Genomic DNA, 18,854 nt, shown 5'->3' with positions numbered 1-18,854 from the left:
CAAACAAAGGGTAATAAAGAAATAATATTAATAATAAAAAAAGGGGTACAAACCAGCTCTATTTTTTTTTCTGTTAAATTGAGAACATTATCAGATCAACTGCTCTTCAAGAGCAAATGCAAGCACCAAATAATGCCCTGGCAATCAGTAACAGAACAAACCCTCCCAAAAGTCAAAGATCAATCCTAATTACTGAGCTGAACTAGTGTGCAACATGATAATCAATGGTGAACCAACGCGACCTGTCCTCTGTCTGTCACTATGATTTTATTTGGGTCACTTGACTTTCTATTTTAACAAACTTTTCTTCACAGTGGGGTCAAAGTGATGGTCTACCAAGTGGGATCCTGCAATAATGTGGAATATTTTTCAGTTTTCTGCATTGAAATTGAATGAAACATCAAAAAATGAGAATATTTGTATTTTCTTTATGATACACAGCTAAGATCTGAAATATTGCTGCTCATAGTCATCTGTCTACCTAGTTGCAAAGCTCATATTCTTTGGCTGCACAGTGGCTCGGTGGTTAGCACTTTCGCCTTGCAGCTAGAAGATCCCTGGTTCGCGTCCCAGCCTTCCCGGGATCTTTCTGCATGGAGTATGCATGTCTCCCTGTGCATGGGTGGGTTTTCTGCAGGTACTCTGGCTTCCTCCCACAATTGAAAAACATGCTGACATTAGAATGATTCGTAACTCTAAACTGTTTGTAGGTGTGAATGTGAGTGTGATTGTTTGTCTCTATGTGTAGCCCTGTGATAGACTGGTGACCTGTCCAGGGTGTCCCCTGCCTTCACCTTAAATCATCTGCGATAGGCTCCAGTCCCCGTGACACTAATGAGGACTAAACGGTGTATAGATAATGGATGGATGGATATTTATATCTTTGATAACAGGAAATAGATTCAATCTATTATATGGAAATCCTCTTCTAACATTTATAGCTGTTTTAGTCACCATTACCATTAGTGAACATTGCTGCAGGTATTTCATGAGCTGTTTGCTGATTTTGTTGCACTCTTAAAACAACGCTGAACTTATGATAGTTAATTTTACTCCTGTCAAAACCTGGTGCCTACTTTACCCACACTGCAACTGTACAGCAGGCAGTTCTCTCAGAGATTTGGGTGAGATATGCTAGTATGCTAATGCAGTCTGCAGCAGAGAAGAGCAGTGGGCTGCAGAGGTAGGATGATTTTTTCTAACTTCACACCTCTAGACTTTTTCTTTTCCAAACTCTTGTAAGGTGTAAACACTGTGGAAGTTTAAAGCACTGAGCTGGAAGGAGGATATGGGTTAGTACTGTACAGTGACAACTGTGTATTCAGAACTTTTATTTGTTGTGTACTTAAAAATGCACTAATGCTCATACTCATGAGCATTAGTGCAAAATTAAACCCAGAAAAGATAAACCAACAGTTTTTTGCATAAATGATCATTTGAATTGGTTATTTCTTTCAGATTTTCAAGCAAATCTTAGGTCTAGTCTACACTGGTATTTTCAAAATGAGGGTTTTCCTCTTTTGGAAAAACAAAAAACAACAACAAACAAAAGTAAAAACAACAACAACAAAAAAAAACAAGCGGACATGATAACCCAATCAGAAGCATGGAATGAAAGTATTATCAGTTCTGGGAGAACAGTAACAATGGCACAAAGGAAGGGCAGGATTCTATGTGTGGACTGATTCTGACATCGCTGTTCCTCAGCCTAACTGTGCATTTACACTACTGTTCAAATGTTTGGGGTCACTTAGAAATGTCCTTATTTGTGAAAGAAAAGTATTTTTTTCAATGAAGATAACATTAAATGAATCAGAAATATAGTGTAGACATTGTTAATGTGGTAAAATGACTATTCTAGCTGCAAACAGCTGATTTTTAATGGGATATCAACAGAGGGGTACAGAGGAACATTTCCAGCAACATCACAACATTGTGTTAGCTAATGGGATTGAAAATCTAATTGATGATGAGAAAACACTTATGCAATTTTGTTACCACATGAATGAAAGTGTGAGTTTTCATGGAAAACATGAAATTGTCTGGGTGACCCCAAACTTTTGAACAGTAGTGTCTGTGTAAACATGGAAGTCCTTTCCACCAGCAATAGTTTGACCACATTCACCACTGCACAAAATTGGCAAAAGGAGAAAAAGGCATACAGTCTGATGTCACAAGTAAAAAATTCAGTTCTATCTGACATTTCTTCTGACAGACTTCACATTTTTACTATCATTAGCACTTATGAATTCAGAAAGATTTCTGGTGGGTGCTAGGCATTACGCCTTCATCTAACGTGACATCTGTCTGTGATATAAATGACAGTCTTAAAGGCAGCAGGAGTGTAGGATTTTGGATACACACCTGGTGTGAGGACCTCCTCAGTGCCCGTGTAGGAGGAGAACACCTGACCCATGAACTGCTGCTGCTGCTCCCTGTAGTTGTTCTGCAGATAGTCCATCAGCATCACGTATCCAGCCTGCTGCATCGTCATCACTTCGCAGAACATTCCCAACTGCAACTCAGTAACAAAACAACGTCAGCAACAAACAATGCAGCTGCTATAAATGACACTGATTGGTTATTCTGCAATTGACAGTGATTGCATCACTAACTGAGGAGGTGAGAATGGTCTTGATTTCAGCTGTTTCTTTCCAAAAGAAAGAAAGTGTTACGAAAAAATAAAGGAAACTAAAACAGTGTAACAGGAAGAATATTATTTAATAGTTGTTAATTTTTCTACAAGCTGAGTCTCATTTGCAGAACAATTTTTAGAAATATTGGGCAACCACAGACTGTATATGAAAGATGGCTGGTTTGGTTTCAAAAGACAATGATGGTGACTGCCAAATGCCACAGCTTCATACTGTATTGAATAAGGAAACTACTGATTAAGACAATAAAATCAAAATGTTTTCTGAGGAAACAGATTAAGTGAGAAGCAGGCTCACTTTGTCAAAGAGTTCTAAACAATTGAACTTCTTTTTGCTACCAGTGGAATTGCCCCCTGTTGGTTGTTTATTAGATACTTCTGCGTTGGCCTCATTTTTCAGATCAGGAGGCTACATCTGTCTTTTATAATAACATACAGTTTACATAAAAGACACACACCTGTTTGAAGATACTCACATACATCAAGTACGTAGAAGATATGTTGAATAATATATCACTCTGACCAATAAACTGTGACTTAAACCATATTTAGCATCTGCCAGATATAACAAACAGTTAAATTAGTCGTTGACAGGGCTAACTCTGCTTCATTTACAACAGTTTTCTGCTGATCAATGAGCACAGTCCTTGTAAAATAACTGAATCAATAAATAGCTTTCTGTGAAAAAACAGCCAATACACACACAGAAGGTCTCTGTTCACTTTGGAAGTGACTAGGTGTGACAGAGCCATAGATTATGTCAAAATGATCCATTAACATGCGATCTGTTGTTGTACCTGTAGCAGGTGAGTCACTTCCCTCTGATTACACAATAGTTATCATCTGACTCAGAGAGTCAACACTGCAGCAGAGTCAAGCTCACAGCTCATTAAAGCGGTTGTCAAAGACGTGAGTTTAAACTATTAAGACCTGGCAGCCTGAACTGCACTGGAATGTAGACCAGCTGGGACACGTCACAGAGATCTGGAGACCCTGAGAGACCTGCAACAGTTAGTGTACAAGAAGCAAGAGGGAATACAGCAGCTGAATCTGCCTCTAATATCTCAGCTGTGACAACTAACTGCTCTTGTTGATGTCCAACAAGCAGGGGGCTGGAAGCAGGGTTCACCTGGACAAGTCACCAGTCCATCACAGGGCTACACATAGAGACAAACAATCACACACATTCACACCTACAGACAATTTAGAGTTATCAATTAACCTCAGCATGTTTTTGGACTGTGAGGGGAAGGCACAATACCCAGAGAAAACCCACGAATGTACAGGGAGAACATGCAAACTCCAAGCAGAAAGATCCCAGGCCCAGACCGGGATGGGACGCCTTTGCAGGTGTCATACTACAGCCTTTATGTTGAAAAACTTTTGTGTTGGCTTTCACATGTTTGTGCAAGTGTATGCGTGTGTGTCCATGTCTCTCCATAGTCTCAATAGCATGGAGGCCTTTTGTAAGTCAATATTTGTTTGATGTAATGACTGCCTCTGTATGACTGTCAATCATGGCTGGCCTGAGGGCAGTTTCACTGTCTCTCACACACGCACGCACGCACGCACGCACGCACGCACGCACACGCACACACACACACACACACACACACACACACACACACACACCCTCTTTGCCTCACCCATCAGTGGCGTGTTTCCTGAGCTCTGGTATGATAATTCCTCCTTTCAGCTCCCTGAATATGGTTCTAAAAGCTTGTTTACACAGATTACTGTAATTGTGACTCGTCTTTTCATCTTCACCAACAATGTTGAAGATGACCTCTGATGTCTAAAAGACCTCATTGGTTAGCAGCTCACACACTGCTGATTGTTTTTTCAGTTTCTTCTATTGGTCTTTGGATTGTCTTTTTTTCTGCTGCTGGTTTGATTTCTATAAAAATGTACTTGGAGACACTTGAATAATAACTTGACATTGTGTACGTAATCCTCCCTTTTGATTTTCTCAGAATGCTTGCCATAGATCTTAAAATGAATGTTTTAGGTCTTGTCACCAGTTTTAAGGACTAAGTGTGTTCAAGATGACACATGTTAAGCATTAAAGTGGAGGTGCACCACCTTGCTTTAAACACAGAGCAACTCTGTTTACACAAGAAAAAACTGCTACTTTTAAAATGCTTTGTGTTTAATATGTACTTCTGGAGTGGTCCAGTCAGAGTCCTGACCTCAACCCGATTGATATGCTGTGGCATGACCGCAAGAGAGCAATTCACAACAGATATCCCAAGAATATTGCTGAACTGAAACAGTTTTGTAAAGAGGAATGGTCCAAAATTCCTCCTGACCGTTGTGCAGGTCTGATGTGCAACTACAGTAAATGTTTGGTTGAGATTATTGTTGCCAAAGGAGGGTAAACCAGTTATTAAATCCAAAGGCTCACATGCTTTTTCCACCCTACACTGTGAATGTTTACATGTTGTGTTCAATAAAAACATGAAAACATATCATTTTTGTGTATTAGTATAAACAGACTGTGTCTATTGTTGTGACTTAGATGAAGATCAGAACACATTTTTTGACCAATTTATGCAGAAATCCAAGTAATCACAAAGGGTTCACATACTTTTTCTTGTAACTGTACCTGTTGCTGTCTACTTGTTACTTAGGAGAGACAGTGTGACATACACTATATTGCCAAAAGTATTCACTCACCCATCCAAATAAACAGAATCAGGTGTTCCAATCACTTCCATGGTCACAGGTGTATAAAATCAAGCACCTAGGCTGCAGACTGCTTTTACAAACATTTGTGAAAGAATGGGTCACTCTCAGGAGCTCAGTGAATTCCAGCGTGGAACTGTGATAGGATGCCACCTGTGCAACAAATCCAGTCGTGATATTTCCTCCCTCCTAAATATTCCACAGTCAACTGTCAGCTGTATTATAAGAAAGTGGAAGTGTGTGGAAACGACAGCAACTCAGCCACCAAGTGGTAGACCATGTAAACTGACGGAGCGGGGTCAGCTGATGCTGAGGTGCATAGTGCCAAGAGGTCACCAACTTTCTGCAGAGTCAATCGCTACAGACCTTCAAACTTCATGTGGCCTTCAGATTAGCTCAAGAACAGTGCTTCAGCAGAGAGCTTCATGGAATGGGTTTCCATGGCCGAGCAGCTGCATCCAAGCCATACATCACCAAGTGCAATGCAAAGCGTTGGATGCAGTGGTGTAAAGCACGCCTCCACTGGACTCTAGAGCAGTGGAGACGTCTTCTCTGGAGTGATGAATCACGCTTCTCCATCTGGTAATCTGATGGACGAGTCTGGGTTTGGCAGTTGCCAGGAGAACGATACTTGTCGGACTGCATTGTGCCAAGTGTAAAGTTTGGTGGAGGGGGGATTATGGTGTGGGCTTATTTTTCAGGAGCTGGGTTTGGCCCCTTAGTTCCAGTGAAAGGAACTCTGAATGCTTCAGCATACCAAGACATTTTGGACAATTCCATGCTCCCAACTTTGTGGGAACAGTTTGGAGCTGCCCCTTCCTCTTCCAACATGACTGTGCACCAGTGCACAAAGCAAGGTCCATAAAGACATGGATGACAGAGTCTGGTGTGGATGAACTTGACTGGCCTGCACAGAGTCCTGACCTCAACCTGATAGAACACCTTTGGGATGAATTAGAGTGGAGACTGAGAGCCAGGCCTTCTGGTCCAACATCAGTGTGTGACCTCACAAATGTGCTTCTGGAAGAATGATCAAAAATTCCCATAAACACACTCCTAAACCTTGTGGACAGCCTTCCCAGATGAGTTGAAGCTGTTATAGCTGCAAAGGGTGGACCGACGTCATATTGAACCCTATAGATGAGGAATGGAATGTCACTTACGTTCATATGTGAGTCAAGGCAGGTGAGCAAATACTTTTGGCAATATAGTGTATGTGACATATCTTTGACAGCACAGAGGACTTGGGGTCAGAAAGGTGAGAAAAGCATACTGGCTTGCACAAAGCAAAATGAAACCACATGTAGCAAAATATCCTGGTATTTTTGGCAAACTGCATTTGACATATTACATACTGGCACATACTTACGGTGGCCGAGAGGTGCAAACCAAATTTACATAATGCAAAACACTTTTACAACCTCCAAGACAAATTTACAAGCGACAAAACACTTTTACAAGTCCAAAAACACTTTTACAAATCCAAAAACACTTTTACATAATGCAAAACACTTTTACAACCTCCAAGACAAATTTACAAGCGACAAAACACTTTTACAAGTTCGAAAACACTTTTACAAGTCCGAAAACACTTTTACAAGTACGAAAACACTTTTACAAAGCCAAATGTAACCGGAAAGGGAATGTCCCAACTCCAGGGCTGAAGCGGAAGTGACGACGAGGAGCGGCTAATGCACTCTGTCGGTCTGATCTGCGCCATTTAAACACTCTAAAGACCGTCCACACGAAAAACAAAACCGCGTCAATCGGTTCATATGTTCCCCACAAAACGGGCAAAACATCACCCGCTCGCTTGGTTCACCATCAACAACAACCAAAAGTTGCATTAGCCGCTCCTCGTTGTCACTTCCGGTTCAAACCCGGAGTTGGGACATTCCCTTTCCGGTTACATTTGGATTTGTAAAAGTGTTTTGTCGAAATCCAAAAACACTTTTACAAATCCAAATGTAACCGGAAAGGGAATGTCCCAACTCAGGGGTTGAAGCGGAAGTGACGACGAGGAGCGGCTAATGCAACGGACAACGAGCGGGTGATGTTTTGCCCGTTTTGTGGGGAACATATAAACCGATTGACGCGGTTTTGTTTTTCGTGTGGTCGGTCTTTAGAGTGTTTAAATGGCGCAGATCAGACCGACAGAGTGCATTAGCCGCTCCTCATCGTCACTTCCGCTTCAGCCCCGGAGTTGGGACATTCCCTTTCCGGTTACATTTGGCTTTGTAAAAGTGTTTTCGGACTTGTAAAAGTGTTTTCGAACTTGTAAAAGTGTTTTCGAACTTGTAAAAGTGTTTTGTCGCTTGTAAATTTGTCTTGGAGGTTGTAAAAGTGTTTTGCATTGTGTTTTGCATTATGTAAATTTATGTAAATTTGGTTTGCACCTCTCGGCCACCGTACATACTGTGGACAATTGACAAAAAAGTAGTCAAATCATTTTAAAACATTAAAATTTTAAAATACAACTAATGTTATTAAGTAACAAGTTTGATTTGATCAAAATGACTCAGGAGGCAAGATTCCCCACACTGGCTTCTTTCCTTGGTTATGAGGAAGATGCCTCTATTCAAGCTTTAACATTTCATTTAATAGCAAAGTTTTAGTCTGTTTCGATTTATTTACTCTCCATTTGTTTTTAAAATTAAGCATACTCCTGATGTATACAGTATAGTCATACTGACAATATATATATCTCAAAAGAAAACAGACATTGTTCTGAAAAGGAGTCGTCTTACACCGGTTTACTCCATTTGTTTCCATTTAAAAGTACTGCACTCCTCACCTGTTCGTCAGAGATGGCCGCTGTGTTCTTAAAGACGATCCACTCAACAGTCTCACTGCAGGGCGGTGTAGTTAGGGAGCCATTGTAGATGAAGTATTTATCTGTGGAGTTCGGCAGCAGACCTTGCAGATCGAAGGGTAAAACCTCTGCACTCTTTCCTGAATGGCAGACAAGACAACTTAAACAAACCCACCAGAGGAAGAGGCAAGAGAAGAGACCAAACGGGAATCTACTGTACCATATCTGCTCACGCTGCTGATGCCATCTATAATAGAAGCGTAGTTCATGTTGTCTGCGATGCTTGTCTGTGAAAAGAAAACCAACATAATCGCCTCCTATACACTGCATATAGACAGGAGCAAAATCAGCAGCTTAGAAATGTTCACTTTGAAAACATATAACAAAATCACATAAACAAGTCTGAAGAAAAATTTCATCTTTAATTTGAAATTAAATTTAGTAACTGAAGGTTGTTTACCACTCAGTGGCAGAAGTTAGACACTATTTATATTATAACTATTATAATAGTTACGCAATTGTTCAAAAGTTTGGGGTCACCCAGACAATTTCATGTTTTCCATGAAAACTCACTTTTATTCATGTGCTAACATAACTGCACAAGGGTTTATTAATCATCAATGAGCCTTTCAGCACCATTAGCTAACACAATGCAGCATTAGAACACAGGAGTGATGGTTGCTGGAAATGGGCCTCTGTACCCCTATGTAGATATTCCTTTAAAAATTTTGAACAGTAGTGTATATCATAAATAATGTAACTATTTGCAAAATACAGTTATTCCGGCTATTGATTTCTTTTCAGCTAAATCTTATTGTTACGTTTATTTTCACCTACTTTTACACACCTATTTCAACCATTTATTTATTACTTTTAGCTAATTATTATTATCTATAAGTTTAGTTTTCTATGTTGTTCTAGCTGTATAATTTAATAATTTCTAATTTCAGCCTATACACAAATACTTTGTTACATTCATTAAATATTTCACTGAATATTAGCTAAAGACTGGTTTAAGCAGACATCCCAAGGCATTTCTCTTTAGCTTATGGTATATTGCATTTTTTTTTACATTTATGGTGTGCTTAACTGATTTTATGAATATGCCAAACTAAATTTTGCCTAAGTTTCCCTTGGCAACAGACGTAAAAACATGGCCAATGAATCAAATGCAACTTTAGCACCCAACGGTATTACGACATACATAATTTTTTTTCCTGTGCAGTAGTCTAAACATGTAAAATTATTTTAAAAATATGTATCCATGCAACAGCAGTAATAGGAAAAGATCCAACAAAAACACTACATATCCCAGCACCCCACACTCTGAACTGCAAAACTGCAATATTTTTCAGGGGAAAATATTAATAACTGTAAGACATACCACATTCCAAGACTGACTTCCACTGAGCCCCCAGCTCTGTCTTTTGGAACAATTTCATCAATGCCTAATCATCTGTGGACTTTGTTAAAAATAAAGGGGTAATATTTCTTTACACCAAGATCTGCTGTTGTGATTTTGCAACGTTATCCTTAAATCCAGAAAAATCAAAAAAATGAAGAAGTCAAATTATTTTCTCGAAATATGTGTGTTTTTGTTTGGATGTGAATAATTTTACTCAAAATTGTTGAATTAATGGGTGGTTCTTGGATCATTTTCATTTTAATAACGCCTTATTGTTCGCACAGCTGCCATTTTGAATATTTAATTATAACTAACAAACAACACAAAAATTCATCCAGCATATCCCAAAAATTGATTCTGCATACCCAAATCCTTCAAGAACAGTCAATAGAACATTGCTGAAAAGAAATGCTTCACACTTTTAAAGTAAGCCCTTTTCTGGGGAAAGGAACCATTTACGTTAACCTCTATTACAGAGAGGTTAATGACTGTAAAATCTGGCCACTCTCTAAATGTTCACCAAAACAAAAGTAGAACAATGATGTAACACTTTTTAATAGTTTATAAAAGACGGTTCAAAGTGTTGTCTATTTCAAAATGTAGACAGAAAGTGCAACAGGAGAAAATGGGAATGAGATAAGGCTTCTAGCTCAGATTCAAACCAGGAATTTAAGGTCACAAAATGCCTTCACCAACACAACCTCCAGACTTGCCTTAACGTGAATTTCGGATATTCCAAAAAAGACCAAACAATGACCCAGTTACCTGCCAAAGCAGCTGGCAGAGCACAAAAAACAAAATTTACCAGCTTATTTGTGTTAGCTGGTAGTTTTACCACCCGACCAGCCGAAACACAAACATACACAGAGCCTGCAGCTTCACATGAGACATGTTCTGAGTTTTGTTTCATTCTGGCCTTTGACAATTCGAACATGCCAATGTGGCTGGAGGCAACACGACCGCACAAAGCAGAGCGCAGGAAAAGACAGAAAGTATGCATGACGCTCTGTACAAACCCTGACACTGAACATGAAAACACAGACAGCATGGCAGTGATCCTGAGCCAACAACATGAAGCTAACCGTGCATTACCTCAGGTGTTATTATAAAATACTGAAGGTATCAATACAAGACTTTCATATATTCCCTCTAACTTTTTTCATCCACAACCAAAAGTCACCATTATCAAAGTCATATTCTGTTTTTAATCTGCATTAAACTTGCAATGTTTTCATATGTAAGATTTGTCTTGTTTTCCGACATTTTGTGAAAGGAGTACCAACTGTCAAATTTTGTTGTGTACTAGAATAGACCCTTTTCCCTTACTGAGAGTAAAAAATACAACAAAACAAAAAACTGTAGTACACAGACCATACAAATCTTACCATGTTGTAGTAAACTATTGTTGAAAAGTTTGGGGTCACTTAGAAATGTCCTTATTATTGGAAAAAGCATTTTCCCCCCAATGAAGATAATATTAAATGAATCAAAAATACAGTTTAGGCATTGTTAATGAGGTGAATGACTATTCTAGCTGGAAATGGCAGATTTTTAATGGAATATCTACATAGAGGTACAGAGGCCCATTTCCAGCAACCATCACTCCTGTGTTCCAATGGTACATTGTGTTAGCTAATGGTGTTGAAATGCTAACTGATGATTAGAAAACACTTGTGCAGTTATGTTAGCACAAGAATAAATGTGAGTTTTCATTGAAAACATGAAATTATCTGAGTGACCCCAAACTTTTCAACAGTAGTGTATACTCAGAGTACTGAACTATCACTTTAGAGTGATACCCTTTGACTGACATTAGCTAGCAGCCCAAGCAGCCAAAACAACCTTTTAAAAAAGAAAATCAAACTTTTAGCTAAAACATTTAGATATGTATGATAACTTACCATTAGTTTGGTGTTACACAGTTCAGTTACTCTTATCTAACAATTTGTATAAACTGGCAAAAACAGTCTAGGCTGGTTTAGCTAATAGGTCGTTTCATAAAGCTAGGAGGTTTGGGTTACCAAGAAGAACATTTAGTTTTTTCACTGGGTTAGTATAGCCAATTATTTAAATTGGCAGGAACAGTCTGGTTCATGGCAGTTTAGCTTTTACTAGATTTTAGTTCAGGATAGTTAATGCTTTGTTAACTCAGTTTAACATGGCTAACTATTTACTTTATTAAAGCTAGTGGTTCAGTTTAGCAGTTTTGTAAGGGTTAGCTCGTTTAGTTTATAAGCCATATTGTGACTGTAGAGGAACGCGGTGTAGTTATGTGACAATCGGCATTGGTTTGTCCGTCAGTCCATTTGTCTTTCTGTTAGCAACATTACTCAAACATGGACTAACGGATTCGGATGAAATTTTCTAGGGAATGTCAGAAATGATGCAAGGACCAAGTGATTAGATTTTGCCAGTGATGGGACTTATAATCTGGATCCATGGATTGTTAAAGATTTCTGTATCAGGGGTTCTGATCATGGCGATGGAATTGATTAGACGGAAATTGCGCCCTGATACTTAAGCTTTTTTCTGTTAACTACACTCTGAGTTTTGTCACAGTTTTTACCTCTTAAGCCACAAGGAACTCCACTGCACTTCAACGGGCACCAGAATGAGTAAATCTCACAGCAGTCGCGGTAAAAATCAACTTCAGCTAACTCAACGCTTTAGCCCTCAAGGAGGCTAGCAAGAGAGCTAATGCTACAGCAGCTAGCGTGGAGCTGCTAACATTGAACATGCTAGTTGGCCAGTTTCAGAAGCTGCATAAAGGTGTAAACAAGTGAGCTCAATGCTTCCCTGAATGCCGCTCTGGCTCCAATCCAAGCCTCACTCGAAACGATTACTGAGACCATAGCCTCACACACCGTCACCATCGCTGCTATGGAGGTGGCTCTCACTGCTCACTTGGACGTATGGTTTGAAATGTTTTTGTGTTGGGAAAAAAAAAACAGAATTGGTTTGCGTGTACCTTGAGGAGAATGTATGTAATGCTGAAAACCCAATAAAAATGTATAGTAAAAAAAAAAACAAAAAAACCCCACAACAGCCATTAAGGAGATTTTAAGGATTAAAATGTCTCTTAAATTTTATTTCTGTATTATTGCAAAACAGTGGCACAGTGTCACTGTAACTAGATTGCAATCCTACTACAAATCAACCACTGCGGACTTATCAGGACTTATCCATCAGAAATGATACAAGGAACAATTGATTAAATTGTGGGGGTATTTCCGCATCCAATCAATTCCCATTGCCCGCTACATATTTAGGTCACTGTACATAACGTACACATGCAAAACACACGCCTGTGCTCAGCGCAAGGTCATTTTCTTTATGGGTACATTTATATTAAATGGCCATATTCTATGTTGCTGTGATTTCTGATCAGTAACTCATAAACAAATGCTGCACTTCTCAAAAAAAAAAAAATGCTGCATTTCTGAAAATGGTATATGGGGGAATGAACAGCCTTGGTGGAGTACTGCACTCTCTGAGGGCTTTTCTAGTTTATTAATAATAACAATAATAATACATTTTATTTGTAAGCGCCTTTCTTGACACCCAAGGTCACTTTACAAAAAAACCCAAATACAGCAGAACAGATAAAAACCATACAAAAGGATTTTTAAAAAATCCATAGAGATAAAAAAAAAAAAAAACATACATAAAGAAAGAGGCAGTTAGAGTGAATAAATAGTCTTGAACAGATGAGTTAGGTTACCTCAAAGTTTTGATCCTGGTTAGGTACATTCTTTTCTTCCCTTTTTGAAAGTTTTTTTTGATTTTTAAAGCTGATCCAAAATGAGCAGTTAAAGCCAAGGAAACCAATTTTACTTATTACTCTGCTAGTCCCTATTTGCTCCTTGCTCTAATATGTCATTCGTGGAATGGTTATTTATATTATACTGGCTTGGGACACAAGCAATCCAAGTTTATAAACTGAGCATGATAAAAGTATCAGTGTAACATGATCATCTGTGCTATGATGCACACACAAACACACCTCAAACAGAACAGCGAGTGCTGTGATTCTGCCTCCGGCCTTGATGGTTTCATCTAAGGAGTCAAACCGATGTGCCTCATAACAGTAGATCTGCATCTATGGGGAAAAAAAAACAGAAATATGTTAAGACCAGTAAGTCCAGTCTAGTCAAGTCAGAAACTGATTTTCTTTTATTAAAGGTTTTAAATGTGATCAAGGATTGTAGTCACTTTGTCTTTTTAGAGGCAATTTAATACAGCACACAGCTTTCAGCCACAACATTAAAACCACCTGCCTAATATTGTGCAAGTCCCCTTGTATTGCCAAAACAGCTCCGACCTGCAGAGGCCTGCAGCTCCACAGACCTCTGAAGGTGTGTTTTGGTATCAAGCAACAAGACAGGAGCAGATCCTTAAAATTGTAGTGAGAAGGTCTGTGTTATTCACATATCTGCCAGTAGTTTTAATGTTGTGGCTGATATGTGTATACCAGTTTTGTGTGTGTGTGTGTGTGTGTGTGTTATTAACGTGTTCTGCCACTTAATGATACCAATGAAAAACTGTTGTGCCTCTTCTTTTTAGGAGTGTGGGCAGTCTGCATAGTTTTTGTAAACAGCTACTATTTTAGACAGTCATGTCCTTTAATCAGTTTGATTTTATGTTTTTCCAGGTAATCTGCTGATCTTAAAAACTGAGTTAAGTTCCCTCAAGTGTCATGATCGTTGGTGCTTCACAGATCAAAGAAACTGCCTCCTTCAGTTTCACATATAAGGAAAGGCAAAGATGAATGCCATCTACCAATTAAGAGTCCTCAGACATCAGAAATCATTATGATGTTCAATATGTAAATATGAACAAATTGTAGGGGACTGATTTAATAAAATTCCTCTTTTGCAAGTTAAAAAAAAGTTGTAATAACATCATTTTCTTACAGTTTTTTATTGTGTGGAAGCGCATTCTAGAATGAATTACGATTACAGTTTTGAATTAAGTTAATTTGCATTTTATTGTGCCATATTCAACAATTTCATATCAATAAAATTAATTTTAAGATACATATTTTGATATTATTGAATCATCAATGCCTAGTCATCTGTGGACTTTGTTAAAAATGAAGTGGTAATATTTGTATACACTCAGACTTGCTGCTGCAATTTTGCAACATTTTCACAAAATCTTACAAAATTTTAAAAAAATGAAAAAGAAGGGGGAAATAGGAGAAAAAAACTGTCATATCAATTACACCAATGCTTGGGTTTCAGGGGGTTAAATTACTTTCCATTAGGTATTATACATAATGAAAGTGAACTGAAATTGGTGAAACTGGCAGAAACCCTGTGCAGAGGAAAGGTATGAAGAAATCCAAGTATTGAGTAAGTATTGCAATAGATAAAACTATCAAAGAGTAAAACAAGTTTAACAGCAGAATGTTTTATATTTATTTAAACCTCTTTATGTCACAGGGATTTGGTGTGACATAACATTTAATGTTAGACATTACGTATACAACATTAGTCGTTTAAGATGTCTCACCTCTAGAGGGTATTTGACTCCATCCAGACTGTGTTCTGAGCCGTCCAAGGAGGCATTGCAGGGCCCCCAGTGGAAAGTGATGCGTCCTACCTTGAACCTTGACCTGAGAGCCTCTCCACTGACATAGAACTCTCCATCCACATCAACGGCCACTGACAACAGATAATATAAAGTCTTGAGCATATAAAGTACATATTGGAGGCTTTATTATTATTATTATTATTATTATTATTATTATTATTATTATTATTATTATTATTATTATTATTATTATATCATATTTTATTTTCTAAATGCACCTTAACATTACATGAGATGAATGTATGTAAAATAAGTTATTACTCCACCAAGGAACAGCAGAGTTATGTGATTATCGGCGTACGTTTGTCTCTCCGTCTGTCCATCTGTCCATCTGTTTGTCTATGTGTTGGCAACATTACTCAAAAACAGACTAAAAGATTTGGATGAAATTTTCAGGAAAGATCAGAAATGACACAAGGACCGAGTGATTAGATTTTCCCAGTGATGCGGCTTATAGTCTGGATCCACGGATTTGTTAAAAATTTCTGTACCATTGTGAGATAGCAGCACGGCGTCACTGTAACTATGACAAGTGAACACTACATCAACCGTCTGCTGAAAATCACATGATTGCGATCCTACGACAAACTGACCGCTGTGGACTTGTCGGAACTTGATTAAATTGTGGGGGTATTTCTAAGTCCAGTCAATTCCTGCTGCCCGCTACACATTTAGGTCATGCGATTCGGTATCCGTACATAATATACACAAGCATAACACACCCCTGTGGTCGGCGCAAGGTCATTTTGTTGGTGGGTACATCTATATTAAATGGCCACATTCTATGTTGCTGTGATTTCTGGTAATCCATAACTAATAAACAAATGCTGCATTTCTTAAAAAAAAAGCTGCATTTCTGACAATGCCATATGGGGGAATGAACAGCCCTGACGGAGTACTACGTTCTCTCTTTTCTAGTTTTAAAATGTTTTTGACATCTCAATTTGTTTCATCATCTGCACACAGCCAGATCAAAACAGTTTACTGTTTCTAAAGTTTTAAAAACTACAGCCTTAACGCTCACTGAAAAGAATGGATTATAAACGTACAGAGGATCTAAGATGAGAGGTTGGACACTATATTACTTCAGCAACACCTTTACTGGACCATCAAAGGTGATCCTCTTAAGGTTGGTCTTTGCTTGACTTGACAAAAGGTCCCTTCAAGGATCAAAATGCTCCTTGAAAATCTCACAAAGGTGGACCATTTTGTAGTCCTTACATCTTCGACACTGTACTATACATTGTGGTACATTGCTTTAAAAACCCAATAGGGTTTTGATGGATGTTTTGTAGAGATACCACCTATTTATCATGTGAATGCACTGACAAAGCTTAGTCTTTGCAAAGCTTTTGGTACACTTTAATTCATTCTAGCACTTTGATCTGCATGCTGTTGGCTCCATTTGTATAGTCTCTGCTGTCTGAGGTCTGTGTGGGTCTCATCAGCTGTTACATTTTATTTCAATCCTGTCTAAAGTTTAATTTCCCCCCCAAGAGAAGGTAAATATTGACTCTCCTTGTTGCTGATTCAGTCCTGTTGAAAAGCTTATTTGCACCATATCAAAAGCTCCATCCATCACTGTTTTTTCTAAAACTGGCATCCTACATTTGCACTAGAGTATACAGATGACCACGTGAAAACTTTATAAAAAGTGCATCTTGAACTTACATTGGGACCATCTGTGAGCTCATAAAAACAGGTTTAAGTACTGCCGGCCTTATCCATGCTCAGACTGTTCACCAAACATCTCCATTAATTAAAGTCTTTGGTGCAGATGGCGACTGAACAACAACTACAACAAAGTGCTTCTTTTTTTCCGAGAGTCCAGTTTCTAAGAAGTGCTGGATTCATCTGTTTGGAGCTTTTCAAAGGCAAGGTGGGATCCCTCTTGTCTACAATTTCACTTAACAATTACCTTGAATGCAGACTGTAGCCTATTGTGTTTCACACTACTTAAAGAGAGGAAATCCAAAAAAAAAAAGGTTCTCAATCCTGTCAAATGAGAAACCGGTAACTGTATCCTTTACAACAGGACACCACTGTCTGAAAAAAGGTACTATCACTCTGTGACCAGCTGGGAGAAACTGCCATTAGAAAAACAGAAGGTCAAGGAAGGAAGGAAGGACAGAAGGAAAGACTTGGCTGTAGTTTGATGAATGGTAGCGTATACCAATGTTTTTGGCTAAACCTTTTTAAAATGATCGATCAACTGACAAAAATAGGTTTAAAAATGGCTGTAGATGCCTATTCTATCATCAAAAGAAAACACTAAACATTATAGGAATGAGTTGGAAAAGAAATCTTTTCATTTTACATTCATTTTTGTTTACAATTACCTTCTTCAAATTCTAAAATGTATGTTAAAAATTAATGTTGCTATGGTTGCTGTGGTCAAGAAAATTGCTCCAAGAATGACAATGTAGGTTTGTCTGTCTCCACTGTATTCCAGCTTGAAACACCTCAGTAACCACCGTATACAGTCAAATGAGAAGTTTTAAAGACATTTATGCTCATCAGAGAACAAAACCTACTGGCTTTAGTGACAGATTTTTCTGTTGGCACCACCACGAGAAAGATGTTTCTAATTCTTATTTGTATATTATAGCATATCTCAAGAACTGCTGAGTGGATACGATTCCCAGAGGATTAATTGTCATTATTTTGGATGATCCCTTGATTTTTCATCAAATGACACCAACAAGTCAGGTCAAGTAGCACCACTATGAGTTTTTTTTTCACACTAGAACAAGATGGAGCACAAACCGACGGACACTGCCATTCCTAAAGCAATGGACTTCATACAGCAACCACAGCCACAACTTTACAACAACAGATGACTTTTCTTACCAGTCTTGCCATCATTCTTGATGGTCGTTCTGCCAGTTGTCAGGCTTTCCCAGCCATCAAATCTCAACTTTTGGTACTGCAGCTTCACCTGAGCCAGGTTCTCCTCGATGTTAATAGGAGACTGCTTGGCGTTGCTGCAGGATGGAAACTTCTTGGCCCAGTTGTTTTGGTTTAATGTTCCTAGAGGGCAGACAGAGAACAAGTGTTCAGAGAAAACAGTTACTGGGCCATGTAGGTGCTGGTCAGAAACCCTGATCTGGTGAGAAAATTTTACCCAGAGGACAATCAATTAGCACAATAGTTGTTAAAAGGATAATACAACACAAGTTTTAATTATCATTTATACATATCCAGACCTGCAGCTGTCTCTACAATCTCACAGGGCTTCTTTAAGCACCAAAACACACTAAGAGTAATAAACTCTGATAATAAAACTAACGATAAATATGATAATGAAGACCTTTTGCCTCTGAAGGCAAAAGTCTTCAAGATTTTTCTTGAAACTGAGCAAAACCAGCGACAGCTGTGAAGGAAAAACCTGGATAAATGAGCAGAGAAACAAAAGTGAATGTGAATGCTACAATACAGGACTGAATGCTCATCAAATGGTTTGATGAAAATTATGTAACTTACATGCCACCACCTTCACAAGTTACAACACAGTATACACATCTGGAAGATTTTGGTGGGACCTGTCCACCACTATCCCCAAGACACCGCATGAGACAATAACTTTTCCAAAAAGTTTCACCTTTGACTCATCAGTCCTCATCAGTTATTCCAAAAGTCCTCAGCTCATCCAGATATTTGTTTTGCAAATGATGGACGAACCTTTATGTTCTTTTTGGTCAGGA

At 38.5% G+C, this 18,854-nt stretch overlaps 1 protein-coding gene across 5 annotated transcripts in view; it reads right to left on the bottom strand.

The window, feature by feature from the left end:
• ptprz1a (protein tyrosine phosphatase receptor type Z1a) overlaps window positions 1-18,854 on the bottom strand; it is a 138,446-nt gene that overhangs the window by 59,733 nt on the left and 59,859 nt on the right. For all 5 annotated transcript variants that reach the window (XM_023268704.3, XM_035947462.2, XM_035947463.2 and 2 more), the window contains exons 3-8: window positions 18,001-18,180; window positions 15,070-15,221; window positions 13,559-13,654; window positions 8,371-8,437; window positions 8,133-8,290; window positions 2,365-2,515 (exon numbers count right to left, since the gene is read on the bottom strand). In XM_023268704.3, coding sequence (XP_023124472.2) covers window positions 2,365-2,515; window positions 8,133-8,290; window positions 8,371-8,437; window positions 13,559-13,654; window positions 15,070-15,221; window positions 18,001-18,180 — 804 coding nt within the window. The remainder of the gene's footprint in view (window positions 1-2,364; window positions 2,516-8,132; window positions 8,291-8,370; window positions 8,438-13,558; window positions 13,655-15,069; window positions 15,222-18,000; window positions 18,181-18,854) is intronic.

This window comes from Amphiprion ocellaris, chromosome 3 (assembly GCF_022539595.1).
Source record: "Amphiprion ocellaris isolate individual 3 ecotype Okinawa chromosome 3, ASM2253959v1, whole genome shotgun sequence".
NCBI lineage: Eukaryota > Metazoa > Chordata > Actinopteri > Pomacentridae > Amphiprion > Amphiprion ocellaris.
Note: the sequence above shows the minus strand (reverse complement) of the source record. Positions and strands in the feature narration are given on the sequence as shown.